The sequence below is a fragment of the Elephantulus edwardii genome, unplaced genomic scaffold (genome assembly GCF_000299155.1).
Source record: "Elephantulus edwardii isolate Elephantulus edwardi_28Jun2011 unplaced genomic scaffold, EleEdw1.0 scaffold00020, whole genome shotgun sequence".
In the NCBI taxonomy this organism is placed as follows: Eukaryota; Metazoa; Chordata; class Mammalia; order Macroscelidea; family Macroscelididae; genus Elephantulus; species Elephantulus edwardii.
Genome location: NW_006399770.1, coordinates 3,286,968 through 3,307,517, shown reverse-complemented (window position 1 = coordinate 3,307,517; position 20,550 = coordinate 3,286,968). Strand labels below are relative to the sequence as shown.

General features: G+C 36.5%; 1 protein-coding gene across 1 annotated transcript in view; it reads left to right on the top strand.

Annotated features, from left to right (window-relative positions):
- LOC102863849 (putative RNA polymerase II subunit B1 CTD phosphatase RPAP2-like) overlaps positions 1 to 20,550 on the top strand; it is a 96,425-nt gene that overhangs the window by 48,330 nt on the left and 27,545 nt on the right. The window contains exon 11 of the mRNA XM_006882485.1: positions 4,383 to 4,451. Coding sequence (XP_006882547.1) covers positions 4,383 to 4,451 — 69 coding nt within the window. The remainder of the gene's footprint in view (positions 1 to 4,382; positions 4,452 to 20,550) is intronic.

Sequence of the window (20,550 nt, the reverse complement as noted above, 5' to 3'; positions counted from 1 at the left end):
AAGTTTAGCCTCCTGAATGAGCTGTTCCATATATAGATTGAAAAGGTATGAAGACACAGGATGCATTCCTGACACACTCCTTTCCTGATATTGAACCTTGCAATATTTTCTTGCTTTATTCTGATGACTACTTCCTGGTCCAAACACATAAGCATAATCAGGTGTTCCACACAGTCAAATGCCTTTGCATAGTCAGTGATACTCAGATATTCTTTTGGTAATCTCTCCTTTCAATCAAGATCTATCTGGCATTGTCTATGGTGTCCCTAGTGCCACAGCCTCTTATAAACTCAGCTTTTATTTCTGGTAGTTCTATGTTGATGCACTGTTCCAGTTTTTTTTAGATAATCATGAGCAGAATTTTGCTTGTGTGTGATATTACTAATATTGTTTGATAATTTCCCCACTGTCACATTTTTTTTGAATGAGAATAATTACTATTTTGGTAAGTGTTATAAAACTCTATTCCAAAATCCTTCATGTGAATCAATAAATTATCTTTTAAAATCTTCTTTATTAATTAGTGCAGAACATCAAAATCTATAACTTTAATAAAAATTGCATGAATTATCCTAGGGACCATTTAGAAAAATATCAGCAGCTTACAAATGCCTTCTGATAAGGTAAGTGGTTTAGTGCTTCAGATTCTGATAAGGCACTTCATTGGGTATGTGTCTGTTTATTGGCTAGAGGTTCCAGGTGAAGCCACTGGGAAAGCACAAGCCACAACTGATGACAGTGACTAGTGTTGAGAGATTTCTTTTCCAATCAATACTGAAAGTGAGAAAGAGTGGGCATAAATAACTATATCTTTCTCTTTGAAATAATAATCAATACAGAAGCTTGTAAAACACTGATTCTCAGACCAGTTGAGCTCTCAGAATTACCTGGAGATCTTTTAACAACTACACATGCCTAGCTCCACCCCTAGAGATTGAGTTTCATTTGGTTAGGGTTGGGCTCAGGCATTAGTATGTTTTAAAAGCTCCCTAGGTGGTTTTAATGTGCAGCCAGAGTTGAGAGCTTATTTCAGAACTACTTTAAAGGTGCTTTTTTCAGCTCTTTGAAAAATCTTTCCCCAATGAATAGAGCTGTCATTTCCACTGAAAGGCATTTTATTCACTTATCTAGAATGCTACATTGCTTTATCTCTCTTAGGAGTATTGGTTTGTAATGACTGATTTTTATCATTTGAATTAAGGTATTTTTCTAGATGTTGCTCTGAATTTAAATTTTGACGTGAAATCCTTTTTAAATTTCTTCTGTGATGAAATATTTTTCTAAATCTGTATTGAATTTCAAATTTATATTTGGAACTATGAGCTTCTTACATGTTTGCTATCAAATATTACTTTTTTAATTTTAATTATAATTCAGACAATAAAAATATTTGTTTAGCAGGAAATTATTTTGGCTAAGCAAGAGAAAAATTAGGAGATCAAGTAAAGTTTGCTATTCTGCAAAGACCTCATCTTTTTTAAAAAATTTGTGTTTTTCTTATGCTTTCAACAGTGACATAAAAGAGGCAGTCAGTATAGTTTTGTTGAATGAATTTATGAAGTCTGAAATCTGTTTCATCTCTGGGATATTTGAGTACACTAGGAAGGGAAGTTCTATTGTTTTTGTTTTTTCTGATATATGCTTAATCAGTTTTTACCTCTTTTAGACAGACCACCTCATGGAAATGTTCCCTTGTATTTGGTGACCCCCCTGCTTTTCTAAATGTAAAATCGTTTTTCTAGAAATTGGTCTTTTTTTAATGACATGTACAAGCAGTCAGGAAATCAAAAAGCGTATCGCGATGGGAAAGTCTGCTGTTAGGGACCTCTCAAAGGTACTCAGGAACAACAGTGTCTCTCTGGAGACTAAGGTGCGCCTGATACAGGCCATGGTATTTGCAATCGCTTGTTATGCATCAGAGAGTTGGACAATGACTAGGGAGGACAGAAGGAGAGTGGATGCTTTTGAGCTGTGGTGCTGGAGAAGGGTACTGAATGTACCATGGACTGCCAGGAAAACAAACAGATTCATCTTGGAGAGGATTAAACTAAGCTACTCCTTGGAGGCAAGGATTCTGGGGCTTCGTCTGACATACTTTGGACATGTTGCCAGGAGGGACGGGTCCTTGGAGAGGGACATCATGCTTGGGAGGGTGGAGGGACAGCGCAGGAGGGGAAAACCCTCTATGAGATGGATTGATTCGGTGACTGGGGTAATCGGGATGGGTGTGTCAGAGGCGGTGCGGTTGGCGCAGGATAGAGCAGGGTTTAGGGCTGTTGTGCATAGGGTCGCTATGAGTCGGAAACGACTCAACGGCACATAACAACAACAACAACAAGGTAAATTAACTAAAGTTTCACTATCCTTACATTTAAAGAGCATCTGGGTTATGCTTCTTCTAAGACTGATTTGCTTATTCTTATGCCATGATGTATTTTTGGATGGTACAAAAAGTTAACTCGGCTGACTAAAATTTGAAACTTAGAAACTACCCCAGAGCACTTTGGAAGAAAGGCCTGATGATCTTCTTTGGTAGATCAGCCATTGAAAATGCTATGAAGAACAGTTCTCATCTGACATTCATGAGGCCAACATGAATGGCAGCTGCTCTACAGATGTATTCCTTAGTTATCTACTTCCATTATTGCACAAAGTGGAAAGGTACAAAAGATGAGCTAAAAGAAAAATCAAATAGTACTAATAAAATATTTTGAGGAGAAAATGAATCTAATTATAGGGATATATATATACACACACACATACAGGGGCTCTGATGCACCTGTTCTGCAAACCCAAAGCCACACCTCCCTGGTGGTTTGAATCCACCATCTACTGTGTAGGAGAGTAGTAAGCAGTCTCTTCCTGTGAGATTTACAGCCTTAGAAACCCACTGGAGGATCAGCTGTGGGTCAGTTCTGACTTCATGGCAATGAGTGAATGATACATACACGCATATGTATAACTAAAGTGTTGTCCCTTAACCATCATTAGAAATTAGGTAACTTTTTGAACTGAGCATATCTGCTACAAAGACCACTTCAAAGTGTTAAAGCGGAAATATATAATTTTTTTTTAAGTAAGATACACTTGACCCATACAATGATACTTTCTCCTAATAAGCATGAAAAAGCTAGGAAAAGTTAATGAATGAGAAATGCTGATAAACGTATGCCTTTGAATTATTGTGTTGGCAAAGAATATTGACCAGAGACTTGTGCTGCCAGCCCAAAGGTTATATATCTCTTTGAGTTTAAATCCACCAGCAGCTTCACTGGAGAAAGATGGACAGTCTCCTCTTGCAGTTTAGTCTTTGAAAACCTGATAAAAAAGGTTATCGTGAGTTAAAACCTACTCAGTTGCAGTGAGTAAGCATGTGACTGTTCAAAAGAACAAACAAATCTATCCTAGAAGAGGATGGCGGGACTTCATCTCCTATACTTTAGACATCCTGGCAAGAGAACACATTCCCTGAAGAAGGGCATCATAGCAAAAAAGAAGACAACCCTTAGTGAGATTAGTTAACACAAAGGTTGCAGCAGTGGGCTCAAACATAGCAACAATGGTAAGGATAAGTAAGTACTAGGTAGTGTTTCACTCTTTTTTTCTTTTTTTACATAGAGTTGTTAGAACTGAACCTACAGTCTCTAACAACTAAATGTACATGACTCAAGCCATGATCTTTTCAATAACTTTATGCATGCAGACTACGTACAATGTGATAGAAAGAACTAATGAATTGAAAAGATAGTTTTAGAGAATATGAAATAAGCCAGTAGAACAAATATATTTGTCTTAGAAGAAATACAGCCACAGTTCTCCTCCTAAGTGATGGCAAGACTCTAATGTACTTCCTATCGCTACATCATCAAGAAAGACTGTAACTAGAGAAATACTTCTTATTTGGCAAGATAGTTAATGAGGAAAGCCCTTAATGAAATGCAGTGACATAATAGCCACACTAGACTCAAACATACCAACAGTCAAAGCTGGCTCAGATCTAAACAACGTTTCATTCTCTTATGTATAAGATTGCCAGGAATCACCGCCAACTCTGTGACAACAAACAACACATACATGTTAATATTTTTATTATATATTTTTTAATAAACAACCTGGTCTATGCATCCATATTTTTCCTCCATTTCCGTCTTGTCTTGTAATATTAGTATCTTTATGAATATATATAAAAGTGAGCTGGGGGACTTAGTTTTAAAATGGCCACTGTCAGATACTGAATATCAAACCATATTATTATACTATTGATTATTTTCTGTCATAATTAGCAAGCATAAAAAATGGTACTTTGTTAATGCATGATGCCATAAATCTGATTTTATCTAGAAATAGAAGATTTATTTAATTATGGAAATTCTCTCTTTCAGGTTAACAAGTAGAAATATTATACACAAACCTGCAGAATGGACTTTAATTGCTATGGTGTTGCTGTCATTGTAAGTACTCATTCAAATTTTTCTACTCCAGATACTGGAAAATGACGAATTTTCACTTTGAAAATGACTAATTTTTCTGTCTTGGAAAATTTTGTGCCTAACTTTTCTGTTTTACTTTCCTGTGTAACTGTATAATTTTCATGTAACGAGATACATGCTATTTTTTATATGTTTTTATACACTATTTTTTTAGTCTTGTCTTCTGAGGGCCGGTTCTTTGTCATTACTGTTTGTTATCTTTTGAAGGAGAAGAGTATCATCATGTAGGAAATAATAGAGCATTTTGTTATCCCAAGTAGGCCTCATTATTCTGTTTTCTGTATTTTTGTCCACATATCTCATACTATTTCCTTTTCTTTTTCCAAATTTATCATTGGTAACAGAAAAGTGTGGTTTTAAATTTAATATACATCTTTAAAATCAAGCATTAAAAAATTATTTCCTTAACACTACATATTATAAAGCATTTACTCATTAGTCTTTTAAAAAATCACTACTGGGTTTTAAGACTTCTTCCAATAATGTTACATCATCTTGGAAGCCCATAGAACATTGAATAGTTACAAGACGATGACAGGTCAAAAAGTATTAGGAGCCAGCCTCATGGCATCTCCAGCCCTGCTTTCCTTTCTTTGATATTACTTCACTCTGACATGTTATTCTGCCTTCACTGTCCCAAGGAAGACTATGCTGGGAGATATTAGAGTAGGCTTCAGTGAGCTAGCATCTGTGTCACCCAACCAGATACAACTCACATGATTCATTAAATCAGAACACAGAAAATAACTTTACTTGAATACCCTAACATAAATTTTTTATTAACCATAATAACAAATCTTTTGTCATTTCTACTATTCAGTGTTCCAGTTGAATTGGTAATTTGTGAAACAGATCTTATTAATTTTTTAGAAAGTTCTTTTCATGCTATGAAATTTCTAAATCTTTTGGACACTAAAATGTATATCTTCAGTATTTCTGCTCACCCACTCATATCCTATGCCTGCTAATAAACCCTCATGGAAAATTGTTTAGCTCTGCTTCCACAGTTCATAATAAGGAAGTAACTTTCTGCTTGACAATTCAGAAGCCTTGCCCAACAGTAATCTCAGAATCCTGCTTTCTAAGCCAGTGATTAGATGTTTTATCTTCATGAGCAGCTTATTACTGAGGGCACATTAATAGATCCTACTGTTCTTATATAATAATGGTTATACATCCCCAAAATATGCAGCAAGGAATAATAAAACCATGGATAATAAAATAATAAAGGCTACATTAAAATTTCATAGATGATTATTTCATCCAAAAGTAAACCTCTAGTGTTTGACTTTAATAGAGGCCCCCAGGTGGCACAAAATGCTGAAAGCTTTGCTAGTCCTTTTATGCACTGTTTGACTTCCTTAACTTTGGATATAGTGTAGGCAACCTCTTACTTCAATGATCAGTGACCCATAAAAATAGTGACTTAATTGAATTCAAACAACAAAATGTACACGTCTTAGGTGTATTGAATGTTTCACCTTGTGCAGTCATTCTTGAGGTTGTAGCAGTAAACTCCACTGGCTTTACAATAACTTTATAGAGAGAAGGGAAGGCAGTTTGTCATTAGGAAAGGAAAACCATATGTGAAGACCAGTGAAAGATAAAGAGTCTTACACATAGTAAGAAAAAAAAAACCTTAATAGACTATAATATGATATGTACAGTTTTCATGTAACTTTTCAATCTTTTAGCTAATGCCACTAAGACTAATTATAAGTATATATGGAATTATCATTTTGTGGTGATTTTCCTATGATTCAGAAATCATCACTTTTGATCTCAGATTTCCAGTTGAAATTTTTAGTTATAACTTAAAGATATTTCTGGAATTTATGTTAACCAATGAACTTTTAAAAAAGATTCTGAATGGCAGGTACAGTCACTGAAGATGAGATAATATCATAAAACCTGTAGTAGTATTATACCACTAGTAATATTTGAATGAATGAAATAATAAATAATTCAGGAAACATCAAAAGAAGGTAGAGGGAATACACAGGGAAGCGGAACAAAAAAGAATTGGTTGCCACTGAAATATTTCAAGAAGTAGCATATGATGAAGAGTCAATAGTGATGACAGAAGACTCTCATTCAAGATGCATTGAAAGCATTGGCAAAAAAATAAGGCCCCAGGAAACGATAGGCTACAAATTGACATGTTCCAAATAACAGATGCAGCCCTAGGTATATGCATCAGTCAGGGAATTTGGAAAAGAGCTTTCAGGCCAACTGACTGGAAGAGATCCATATTTATTCCTATTCCTAAGAAAGATGATCCAACAGAATGTGGAAATTATCAAATAGTATCATTAATACCATGCAAGCAAAATATTGTTGAAGAAAATGTTGGGTTTAGATGAGACCGTGGCTCCAGGGATATTTTTACTAATGTCAGATGGATTTTGGCTGAAACCAGAGAATGTCAGAAGAATGGCTATTTGCATTTCATTGACTATGTAAAGGCATTTGACTATGTGTATCATAGCAAACTCTAGATAACCTTGAGGAGAATGGGAATTTGAGAACTCTTAATCATTCTTGTATGAAATCTGTTGTTTTTTGGTTCTTTCAGCTTGAGAAATGCAGAGTGAATTCTTCCCTTTTTGTTCACCAATTCCAGCTCTCTGCAGATGCCATTATAATACTTTGCTTAGTCCTCTCAATCTGCCCTTGGAAATCTTCTGTTCAGCTTTTTTCACTTCAACGTTTTCCTTTTGTTTTAGTGTCTTGACAGTCCCACACATTCTTTAGAGTCTCTTCTGACATACATTTCAATCTTTTTCTATCTCCTCTTTTTTTGTACGGACCTTCTGCTTTCTTCATGGATGATATCTACGATATCATCTCACAAATCATCTGGTCTTATATCATTGGTGTTTGATGCCTCAAACCTATTCGTAAGATGATCATTAAATTCAGATGGAATTGATTCAAGATCGTATATTGGTTCCTGTGGGCTTACTTGAATTTTCTTCAGCCTCACTTTAAACTTGCGTATGAGTAACTGATGATCTGACCCAGTCTGCCCCTCGCCTAGTTTTTACTGCCGATACTGAGCTTCTCCATCTATTTCTTCCATAAATATAGTCAATTTGATTTCTCTGCAGCCCACCGGGTGAGATCCACATGTAAAGTCATTGTTTGTGTGTTTTACAAAAGGTATTTGCAATGAATGAATCATTGTAAATATAAAATTCAGTCATTCCATTTCCAACCTCATTTCTATCACCAAGCCCATATTTTCCAGCTACCTATTTTCCTTCACTGTTTCCTACTTTTGCATTCCATTCTCCAGTTTAATGTATCTAGATTGCATGTTCGGTCAATTTTGGACTGCAAGATTTGGTAAAAGTTCTCCATTTATTCCTCTTTGGCTCTAGATGTATGTATCTAGATACTCTAGTATATATGTATATAAGGCTGACAGAAAAAAAATTGATGCCTTTAAGCGGTGGTGTTGGAAAAGAACACTGAACATCCCATAGATGGCCAAGAGAACAAACAGATGTGCCTTGAAGAGGGTGCAGCTGGAATGCTCTTTGGAGGCAAGAATGATGAGGTTTCACCTCACATATTTTGGACATGTTTGCTAGGAGGTGCTATTCCCTGGAGAAGGACATGATGCTGGTAAGGGTGGAGGGTCTGTGAAGGAGAGGAAGACACTTGACCAGATGGATTGATAGAGTGACTGTTGCAATGGGATCTTGTGTGTCAGGAAGTGTGAGAATGGCGCAGAATAGATCAGGGTTCATAACTTTTGTTCATAGGGTCGCTGAATCTTGCTCAACTCGACAGCACCTAACAACATACGAAATCTATACCTAGACCAAGACAGAGCAAGGGAACAATGCATGATTTAAAATGAAGAAAGGTATGTGTCAGGGCTATATTCTTTCTTCATACATAGTAAGTCTGTACGTTGAACAAATCATATGAGAAGCTGGATTTTATGAAGAATGTGGCATTAGGAGCAGAGGAAGAGTCATCAGCAAAACAACCTGAATTATGCAGATGACACAACCTTGCTTGCTGAAAGTGAAGAGGACCTAAAGCACTTGCTGCAAAATATCAAGAAGCAGCATCAATATGGGTTACATCTCAACATCAAAATAACAAAAATCTTCACCACAGGGCCCATAGGCAACATCGTAATAGATGGGGGAAAGATTGAAATTATCAATAATGTCTTCTTGTTTGGATCCCTAGTCAACACGCTTGGGACCAACAGTCAGGAGATTGGGAGATGTATGTCTGCTGACAAGGACTTTCCCAAAGTCCTAAAAAGCATTGATGTCCTTTTTAAAGACTAAGGTGTACCTGATTCAAGCCATCATCTTTCCAGCATCTGAGAGCTAGACAGTGAATAAGGATGACAGGTGAAGAATCTATACAATTGGTGTTAGAAAAGAGTGTTGAATATCCCATGGACTACCAAAAGAACAAACAGAGATGTCTTGGAGAAAATGCAATCAGAGTGTTACTTGTGAACAAAGATGGCGAGGTTTCATCTCACATATTTTAGACATGTTAGGAGAAGTTATTCTTTAGAAAAGGGTATCTTGCTTGGCAAGGTGGAGGGGTCAAAAGGAGAGAGACCCTCAACGAGGTAGATTATTGATAAAGTATCTGTCCAAGTGATGGACCCAAATGTGTTGAGGATGATAAGGATAGCAGAGGATAAGATAAAATTCAAATCTTTTCATAGGGTTGCTGAGTTGCACTCAACTTGATAGCACTTAACAACAACAGAGAGTAGTATTTGTACACAGGTATTCCAAATTTTCTTGTTACAACTATCATCTATTTAATGCATGAAAACGGGCTTTCAGAATTCTTCATATTGACTACATAGTATCAGATACACATGCATACACTTACACTGAAATATGCAGATAATTGTATCAACATACTGGCTCTAGTCTAAATCTATGATACCCAAGACACAGAAATAGCTTGGTCTTAATTCTTTAACATCTGTACTCTTGAAAGTACTTCTGTAGCAAGTCATCTTTTCATGGTGAATTCTTTTGTGCCTTTACAGTTGTATTCACATTTTTAGAAAATGTGGACAATATATCCTTTATCAGAATATATTTATGGTAATACTGTAGTCACATAGTAACAGAAAAAATTAACTGAGTAGAGTTATATACTTGATTTTTACACAATCAAGGAAAGGAATTTATGTCTAAAAATACATCATGACCCAGTCTCACATAATTAAGATTTGAATGGCCAGTGTAACTATAGTATATGTTGATATATATATGGATAGGTAGGTATAGATACTCAGATTTTAACTAGTTGTCAGAGCAACTGTTTGAAAAGACTGTTTAAAGTAAACCTCAGGTGATTATTTAACAGTAAAGAGAATGACTTAGTCCTTTCCATTTTCTTCAGCAAATGATATAGTTAACATGAACGATGACTGTACACATTGACCTCACCTGATGGATGACACAGGAATCAGTTTGGCTGTATCTCTAGAAAGAGTTAATGTAGAAGCACAAAATCACCAGTCAAAATAAGGCTAAAGATGGATTGTGGAGCAGATTCTCGTATATAAATTCAAATTTAAATTGATGAAAACTAAAACAAATCCACAAGAGCCAAAATATGACCTTGAGTTTAACCCACCTGAATTAAAATACCATCTCCAGAATAGATTTGAGGCGTTGAACAATAATGACCAACAAGATGAGTTGTGGAATAAGATAAAAGACATCATGAAAAAAGCAGAAAAGTCATTACAAGTACAGGAGTGGGGGAATAAAAGACTAAAATAAGTGTCAGAAGAGACTCGGAAAATTGCACTAGAATAGAGAGAGACTAAAATAAAGAGAAGAAATGCTAAAATAAAAAGCTGGGCAGAAAGTTTCTAAAGGCAGCACGAGAAGACAAAGCAAAGTATTAAGATGAAATGTGAAAGAGCTGGAGTTAGATAAGGGAAAACACATTCAGCACTTGCCAAGCTGAAAGAACTGAAGAACAAATTCAAGCTTCAAGTTACAGTACTGAGGAATTCTATGGATAAAATATCAAAAGATGCAAGAAGTATCAAAAGAAGATGGAAGGTACAGAGTCACTGTACCAAAAAAAAAAAAATCAGTCAGCGCTGAAACATATGAGAAGTACCATATGATCAAGAACCAAGAGTAATAAAGGAAGGATTTCAGGCTCCTTTGAAGTCATTGACAAAAACTAAGACCCCAGGAATGTATGTAATACCAGTTAACAAATTCCAACAAACAGATGGACATCCTCATCACCAAGGAATTTGAAAGACAGCTACCTTGTCAGCTAACTTGAAGAGATCTGTGCCCATTCCAAAAAACAGTGATCCAACAAAATGTGGTAATTGCCAAATAACATTATTAATATCACACTTAAGCAAAATCTTGCTGAAGATTATTTCTTAATGCCGACAGAAAACTGCCAGAAATTCAAGCTGGATTTAGAAGAGGCCATGACACCAGGGATATCATTGCTGATGTCAGATGGACATTGGCTGAAAGTAGAGAATACCAGGAAGATGCCTGTTTTCATGCAAAGGCATTTAATTGTGTGGTTAATAACAGATTATGTCTAATGTTGAGAAGAATGGGATCCCAGAACACTTCATTATACTGATGCAAAACCTATACCTAGACCAAGAATCAGTTGTCCAAAGAGAATAAGGGAACAATACATGGTTTAAAATCAGAAAAGTTGTGTGCATCAGGCTTGTATCCTTTCTCCATACCTATGTATGCCTGGTAAATCATTCCAGAAACTAGACTACATGAAGAAGAATGTGGTATGAGAATTAGAGGAAAACTCATCAACAATCTGTATTATGCAGATGGTTATAATTTTGCTTGCAGAAAAAAAGATGACTTAAAATACTTGCCGCAGAAGATCAAAGACTAAATCTTTCAATGGATTGCATCTCAACATCAAGAAAACAAAAGTCCTCACCACTGGACCAACTGGCAACATCATGATAGATGGAGAAAAGATTAAAGTTAATGATTTCATCTTACTTGGATCCATAATCAACACCTTTGAGATCAGCAGACAAGAAATCTAAAGATATGTTGCATTGGGAAAATCTTTTGTCAGTGGCCTATCTAAAGTACTAAAAAGCAAAAAGACTAAGGCACATCTGATCAAAGCCATGCATGATACTTTCAGCTGTTTCCTATACATCTGAAAGATTTACAGTGAGTATGGATGGCAAAGAAGAATTGATGCCTTTTCATTTTATTGTTGGAAAAGATATCCCATGAACTATCAAGAGAGCAAATAAATCTGTCTTGGAGGAAGTATGACTAGGGTGCTGCTTAAAGGGAAGGATGGTGAAATTTTGTGTTTAGTGTTGAGAATATTGTCAGAAGGGTCCAATTCTTGCAAAAAGACATCATGTTGGGAAAGGTAGCCGGTCAGCAAAAGAGAGGAAAACCCTCAACCAGATGGACTGACACAGTGACCATAACAATGATGAGGATGGTGCAAGATAGGGCAAAGAGCTGATCTGCTACTTGTAAAGTTGCTATGGGTGGTTCAAAATCAAGAAGGGGTCTGTCAGGGATGTATGTTGTCTCCATACTTTTTCAGTCTGTAATGCAGAACAATGCCTCTGCGTTATGCAGTTGATACAACCCTGCTTGCTGAAACTGAGAGGACCTGAAGCACTTGCTGCAGAAGGTCAAGGACTGCAGCCTTCAATACGGATTGAAGCTCAACATCAAGAAAACAAAGATTCTCACCACTGGGCCAATTGGCAGCATCAGTATGGCTGGTGAAGAGATTGAGATAGTTAACAGTTTTCGTTTACTTGGTTCCACAGTCAAAACTCTTGGTAACAGCAGCCAGGAAATCAGGAGACAGATTGCATTGGGAAAGTCAGCTGTGAGGGACCTCTCAATAGTAGTGAAGAGCAATGATGTCAGGCTGGAGACAAAGGTGCGACTGATCCAGGCTGTGGTCTTTGCAATTATGTGCTATGCATCAGAGAGTTGGACAGTGAATAGGGCTGATAGAAAGAGGATTGATGCCTTTGAGCTGTGGTGCTGGAGAAGAGTATTGAATATACCATGGACTGCAAGGAGAACAAACAGGTTTGTCTTGGAGAGGGTGAAGCCAAAATGCTCCTTGGAGTCAAGGATTCTGAAGCTTCATCTGACATACTTTGGGCATGTTGCAAGGAGGGACTGGTCCTTGGAGAGGGACATCATGTTTGGGAGAGTGGAGGGACGGCGCAGGAGAGGAAGACCCTCAATGAGATGGATCGATTCTGTGAGTGGAGTGGTGGGAATGAGTGTGTTTGAGATGGTGAGGTAGGCACAGGATAGACCAGCATTTAGGGCTTTTGTACATAGGGTCACTGTGAGTTGCAAGTGACTTGATGGCACATAACAACAAACAACATGAGTTGCAATACATAAGGATGCAATGGCTAGACTATTGAATGGTCCAGGAAGTATTCAAAGAAGATGGAATGAATATACAGAGTCATTGTACCAAAAAAGAATTGGCTTACACAGAAGAATTTCAAGAAACAACATATCATCAAGAGGCAAAGGAGGGGGGGGACGGCAGCAGAAAATTGCGATTTAAGCCTCTGAAAACCCACTGGAGTGTCACGTATGGGTCGGTTCTGACCCAGTGGCAAACAATATTAGTCATATTCAACTAAATAGCTCCAAACAACAATATAGTTAACAAAGATACTGCAGGAATTTCTTACATGCAGTAAAGCATCTATAATAATTATTAATTGATCCAGTGGGTTTTTTAAACAAGTTATTTGAAATAACTTGGTAATTGTGGAGAGATAGTAATTTTGCATATAATTAAATTGATCAGACTTTACTCTTAGATCAGGTTATGTTTTTAAAAAAGATACTATACACTGAAAGAATATAAAGCTGAATCTGATTTTCCCAAAGAACTAATACCTCAGTAAGAAATTCTTTCCGTGGTCTTTTTTGCATAACTTTAAGTAGAAATGCATATATATGTATATATATGTATACTGCTAAAATCTACCATTTATATAGTAATGAAGCCTAATGGCAGAGCACGAGTATATCAGGGGAGGACTGTGCTTCAGAGTAGTTGATTTTTTTGGAAGTTAGTTGCCAGGCCTTCTGAGGTGTCTGGGTAGACGCAAACACCCAGCCTTCTGGTTAGCAGCGATGTACATTAATTATTTGTACCACCCAAGAACTCCCATAAACATATATTAAAAAACAAAGCTCATTGCTGTCCAGTTGGAACTGCCTCATAATTGACCCTCCAGCAGGTTTTCAGAAGCTGTGAATCACACAGAAGGAAACTGCCCATCTTTCTAATGTGAAACAGCTGGTGGAGTCAAAACTGCTACCTGCCTTTGGGTTGATAGCAAAACTTTTTATCCACCAGGTCACCGTAGCTCAAAATTCATACATTGTTGTTGTTAAGCAACAAACCAGAATCTTGTTTTAATCCTGTTCTATGATCATTTAAGTACTTGAACCCATTACTGCAACCATTGTGTCAATCCATCTGACTCTGTACTCATCCAAGTATGACGTCCTTTTCCAAAGAACAGCCTCTCCTAACATGGCCAAAGTTGATGAAACAGAGCTACTTCATCCTTGCCTCCAAGGAACACTGCAGCTGCACTTTCTCTAAGGCATATCTGTTCTTTTCTCAATCCATGGGATACTGAGTACTCTTCTCTCTTCACCACCACAACTCAAAGATATTGATCTTCTTTTATTCATTATCCAGAATCTTTTCTTCATTATCCAGATTTCAGATGCATAACTTGAATCAGGTGTAGAGAATATCAAACAGATGTCTGTTTGTGTTTTATTGGCTATTCAAAAGCATTTGACTGTCTGGATCTTAAGGCTAACATTGAGGAGATTGGGAATTCCACAACACTTAATTGTTTTTATATGAAACCTGTACCTAGACCAAGAAGCTGTTGTTTGCATAGAACAAGGGAACGCTGCATGGTTTAACATCAAGAAAGGTGTAGGTGTGCATCAGGGCTTTATCCTGTATTCATGCCTAGATATATATGTTGTTGTTGTTGTTGTTGTCGTTACATGCATGGTCAAAGTATTCAGAATAATTTCTTTGATAAGTTTTTCAATGGTATTTTGAAAAGATTTTATAACCATAAGACATATCCCTCTTAACCTGTCTTCCCTGTTTACTGTCAGACACTTGAGCCTGTAAAAGAAAGGACTATACCAGTGCTGACCTAAACCTAAGAAATCTGTTGAAATGATCAGAGTAAGGAGAAACCATACAGAAAACTTTCAGGAAAGAGTGGCTTGAGTTTCTTTATGTGTAGCCCACCTGCCAGAAATGGGAATCACATTTCCTCAATGACTACTTATATTTAAAATATAACTTTAACACTCAAGTTTAATATAACACCTTTGTAGTATAGAAATGAAACATCTTTTCGTAAAAGACCGAGGAGAAAGATTTGTGTTCTATGGAACTGATTTAGTTAGCTAGTGAAGGAGATAAAAACGTAGTTTGTATTACTCAGAATTGAATAGAGGGTAGAACATGACTTGGGTTAGTTTAACATGGATACTTGCTATTCTAGTTTTTTGCCCTTTATGTTCTCTAATGGAAAGCTTTCAAAAACATCTCTGAAAATGTCTACTTTCATTCTATTTATCTGAGCTGGCTGTTTTCAGTGAACTGTGGCCCACTTCCTAGGCAGAGACCATGCAATAGTTTATTCCCTCTAAAAGCTTTGAGTATTCCCATCGTTTGGGGACTACCATGTGAGTCCTAAGAAGTGGTATTTAAACAAGCTCAACTTGGCCACAATCACTAAACAAAGCCATCACTGGACGCAGGCAGCCACTTTAGGTAACCATCATACAGATAGGTACTCTGGAGAGTCGCTTCCCTAGGGCTACCAGACGTGAATGGAAAGATGTGACTAAGGCTTTTTGCCTCAGCAGGCTGTGTTTATAGCCTGCCCATCTCTTATTTCCTTAGAGAAATTTGTAAGCACACTATAAGAAGAGAAGAAATGCCCTTTAAAAATGTGTTTGTTTTCAACCTTTTCTTTTTCTCTCATTCCAAAACTGGTTCTGGGTATTTGAGACCATAATAGAATATCATTAAATTACATTTTGTATATTTCACTATACTTATTGAATTTATTTGCATTCATGCAATATAATTCCCCAAAACAGAAAAGTCACTCTTCTAAAGTATATAGTTCAGTGAGGTTTCATATAGTCACAGAATTGTGCAGTCCTCACCATTCTTTAATTCTAGAACATCTTCATCACTGCAGAAAGAAACCTCCTAGCTATTCATAGTCATTCCCTGTTTCTCCCTCCCTTCCCTGGCAACTCCTAATCTTTTTTATCTTCCTTCAAATTGGCTATTCTAAATATTTCCTACTAATACAGTGTATGACCTTTTATTCTTTCCTTCTTTGACCTACTGTATTTGTTTTATATATATATAAATTATCATTTTATAGTTTGTATTAGAAGAGTTTATAATATTAGTATGTCACATTTCTAGGAAAACAATATAGTTTTTGTTGCTATATTTTGTGGAATTAGAACTGACTCATAGCTGATCCATCTACTTTTCTTTTTATGGCTGAATAATATACGTTGTATGAATGTTCCCCATTTAGTTTATCTATTCACTAGTTAATGGACATTTGAGTTGCTCCTACATTTTATGAATATTGTTGTCCTGAATGGTCCTTAAAATTTTTATGTGAACATGTGTTTTTTATTCTTCTTGGCCTATACTTCAGAATGGAATTGTGTGGTGGTGGTGGTGTTGCTGTATTATTGTTGTTGTTAGGTGCCACAGTCTTAAGTACACCTTGTAGCAACCCTATGAATAAAAACTTGAACCCTGTCCTGTGTTCTGCCATCATGTGTAAGTACATTTTGTTGCAAGTCTACTCTCATTCTCTAATCTTCCACCTTTCCAAGCATAATACCCTTTCAAAGGAATAGTTTCTCATAGCAACATGCCTAAAATATGTGAGATGAGGTGTCACCATCCTTCCTTCTAAGAAGCACTCTGGCCGCACTTTTTCCAAGACATGTCTGTCTGGTTTTTTGGCAGTACATGGGATACTCATTGCTCTTCTTCAGTATCTTTATTCATTGTCTAGATCTCAAATCACAGTAGTGAATGAAAAGACCATGGCCTGAATCAAGCACACCTTAGTCTTCAAATTGACAACATTGCTCCTCATTAATTTGTAGAGATCCTTGATAGCAAACTTGCCCAAAACAATATGTCTCCTTATCTCCTGACTTCTGGTGTCATGAATGTTGACTGTGGAAACAAGTAAGATGAAATTGTTGACAATTCCAATCTTTTTTCCATCCATCATGATATTATCGGTCCCAGTGGTGAAGATTTTTGTCTTCTTGATGTTGTGATACAATCCGTATGTTTAGATCAATCCATATCTAAGGCTGTAGTCTATTATCCTCTGCAGTGTTTCAAATCCTTTTCATTTACAGCAAGGTTGTGTCATCTGAATAGCACAGATTGTTAATGAGTCTTCTTCCAGTTCTTCTTCATAACGTCCAGATTCTCAGATGATTTGTTCAGTGTAAAGATTAAACAGATTCTACCACAGAATATCAATGGTTCAAACTTAACAGTATTGTTTAAGATAAGGATCTGGCAGTCTGTTTCCTTAAAGATTTAGTCTATAAAGCCCTGCAAGGCAGTCCTCCTATAGGGCTGCGATATGCTGGAATACATTTGATACAGTGAATTGAGTTTGGTTTTCACTTTATATTTGCATTTTCTCTAGATTTTAAATAGGGTTATTTTAATTGTTGTTATGTGCCATCAAGTTGCCTGTGACTCATAACAATCCTATCTACTCCCCTGCCTTTGCTTGTAGAAATCTTGGACTTATTTATCTTGTGATTTTTATTATCTCATGACCTTTGTTGGGTAGTTCTAATGGTGTAGACGGTAGGAAGTTGCACTGCTAATCCAAAGCCTACTTGTCTCCCAGCCGTTTGAATCCACCAGCAGTTCTGAAGAAGAAAGATGGGTAATCTCCTTCCATTGCAGTTTACTGCCTTAGAAATCTAATAAAGATTGACTCTGAGTTGGAACCTATTTGACAGCAGTGAATCTAGTTATACTTTCGTTATTGTGAAGTTTAGAATTGCTGTGTGTTTCCATACTTACTGCTGAGAGTTTACAAAGAAGAATAGCATAATCATTTTAAATTAAGAAATTTTACCCTTGGTATGGCTTTGTAGGAATCCCAGCTATTTTCTTTAATTACACATTAAAGCCCTGATCTCAATCTTAGATCGTTTTTTACCTTGTTTTGCAAAGAAGAAAATTTTATTTACATAAAAAGACATACTAATTTAAAGAAAAATAATACTTGTTTAAATTTTTGTTAAAATTTATTTTTACAGTGATTTTTCCCCTCAATTTTTATGTTGTTGTTATGTGCCATCAATTCACCTGTGACTCATAATGACCCTACATAAAACAGCCCTAAATTCTGCTCTGTCCTGTTTCAATCTCACTTACCCCCATTACCCCAGTCACTGAATCAATGCACCTCATAGAGGGTCTTCCTCTCCTGAGCTGTCCCTCCACCCTTCCAAGCATGACGTCCTTCTCTAAGGACTGGTCCCCTCCTTGCATCATGTCCAAAGTATGTCAGATGAAGCTTCATAATCCTTGCCTCTGTGGAGCAGCCTGGTTTCACCTCCAGGGTCAACCTGTTTGTTCTCTTAGCAGTCCATGATATATTCAATACTCTTTTCCAAAACCACAACTCAAAGGCATCAATTCTCCTTCTCTCCTCCCTGGTCATTGTCCAGCTCTCTGGCACATAGCAAGTGATTGCAAAGACCATGGCCTGTATCAAGTGCACCTTAGTCTCCAGAGTGACACCATTGCTCTTCAATACTTTGAATATTAAAAAATATTCACTTAGTATTTTTTTAAAGAATATTAGTCACTTATTATTCAAAAGCAGTTCACAGTCCCCAGCTGTAACCTATATTAAAGTTACTTAATATCTTTGGCAAAAAAGAAGATTCCATTCAAGCAGCAATAATAATAGTGTTGTTAATAGCAGTCAACTGCATTTGCCCTTGGTGGCCACAGCCTCAGCTTCAGGAGCTTGTCTCCAGCCCTCTCAGAGCCATCTCCACATCCTAACAGTTCCCTGAGGGCACAGGCTGAGGGGAGGGGGAAGGCTTGAGGTCACTGGTAGACCCAGCCTCAGGATTCTACACTATGATAATGTGATACTTGTTGTATATGATCGTTTCGATTTCAGTCACAGAGCAGCAGGAAGAAATCCATTTCAATCTCAGAGAATAGAAGGTACTATACTGAGAGAATTGTTATATAACAGCAATTATGAAGGAAAGCTTTTCCACCTTTCATCAACTAAGCTGCTTTAAAGATCTGTCACAAACAGGATTTAGATATAAAGTTTTTAAAGCACTGGGACCCAGCCCTTTAAACAAACCTCCATGTGATATATCACTACTAAATGAGTTACAAAGAACTTGTTTCTTTTGAATTAGAAACATCATTGAAAAGTATCCCTGCTTCCTTATTAATAGGTAATCCTAATACATTAAGTGCAAACATCATCAGGGTATAAACCAGCTGTTATAAGAAAAACATTTTATTTTATTTGGCTATCATGGTCTCTTATAATCAAAGTTTTTATCTGTTTTCTAGATAATAGTTCTAAAGTGGAAAGCCAATAATGATACATTTCATGGTATAATTCTACTTTCTGTGTTTCTTCTAAAAATCCTTGGGATTTTAGCTCTGTGCTTAGGATAAAGTTAAATACAGGTTTAATTTATATTTTTATTAAACAGTATCTTGGCAGTGAGTGAGTGAGTTTCGTAGTAGGAATTCTAAATGGGACCAGAAGCAGTGTTAAAAATAAGAGATTGTTCAAATACAGTGTTTAAAAGAGACAGTGAATATAGCATATTTAATTTTGTGGCTGTTGAGCCATGGTGACACTGCTAGTATTACTACTTTGAAAGGTATCTTAGTCATTGGGCTTGGCAAATATATGCATATGGCTTGTCACTGTCTCTGTGGGAAGATTACAGAGTACTTATTTAAGTAAATGGGAGGAAAATCCCCAAGATTCCTGTACTGGTTTCTGTAGAATTTAGCTGACACTCTATTGCTGTACATATGAAAGATGAGGAACTTAACTTGGATGTAAAAGGAGACAGTAGAGATGTTTAGTACCTAAGTAGTGCATTAAAAATGTAAACTATATGAGTTTATTTTGAAAATGGGTTTTAAAATTCTCTGTTTTGTTTTAAAACACTCATACCACATCTATTTTTTTTCTTCTTTTCCAATCTATTTTTTTCTTCTTTTCCAATCTATTCCTATTATTTCAGTCAGGGTACAGGTTTTATGAATGAATAGAGAAGTCATGAAAGATTTCATGAAATAGTTTAATATTCTTTGTTCAACTTATATTTTAAATTATTTTAAAAGGAGTTCTAGCAAACAACAAATGCTGGCAAGGTTGTGGAGAAACTGGAACCCTTATTCACTTTTGGTGGGAGTGTGTAATGGTGCAACCACTATGGAAGACAGTATGGCGCTTTCTCAAAAAGTTGCAAATAGAAATAGCATTTGAGCCAATAATTCCACTTCTGGGAATTTACCCTAAAGAAACCATAACCCAAGCAGATATATGCACACCCATGTTTATTGTTCACAATAGCAAAGAGCTGGAAACAACCCAAAGGCCCATCAACAAATGAATGGATAGAGAAGCTGTGGTGTATTCACACAATGGAATACTTTGCAGTACTGAAAAAACAAGGAACTCATGAAATACTATGCTAAGTGATAACCCTAGAGGACGTTATGCTGAGTGAAATATCTCAGTCACAAAAGGACAAATATTGCATAGGGCCACTGTTGTAAAACAGGACTGACACTGGTGTTCAGGGAAGACAGAGAAGAAAGGGAGAAATGATGTATACTGCATTGCAACAGATGAGGGAGAGAACTGTTTAATAGGGAT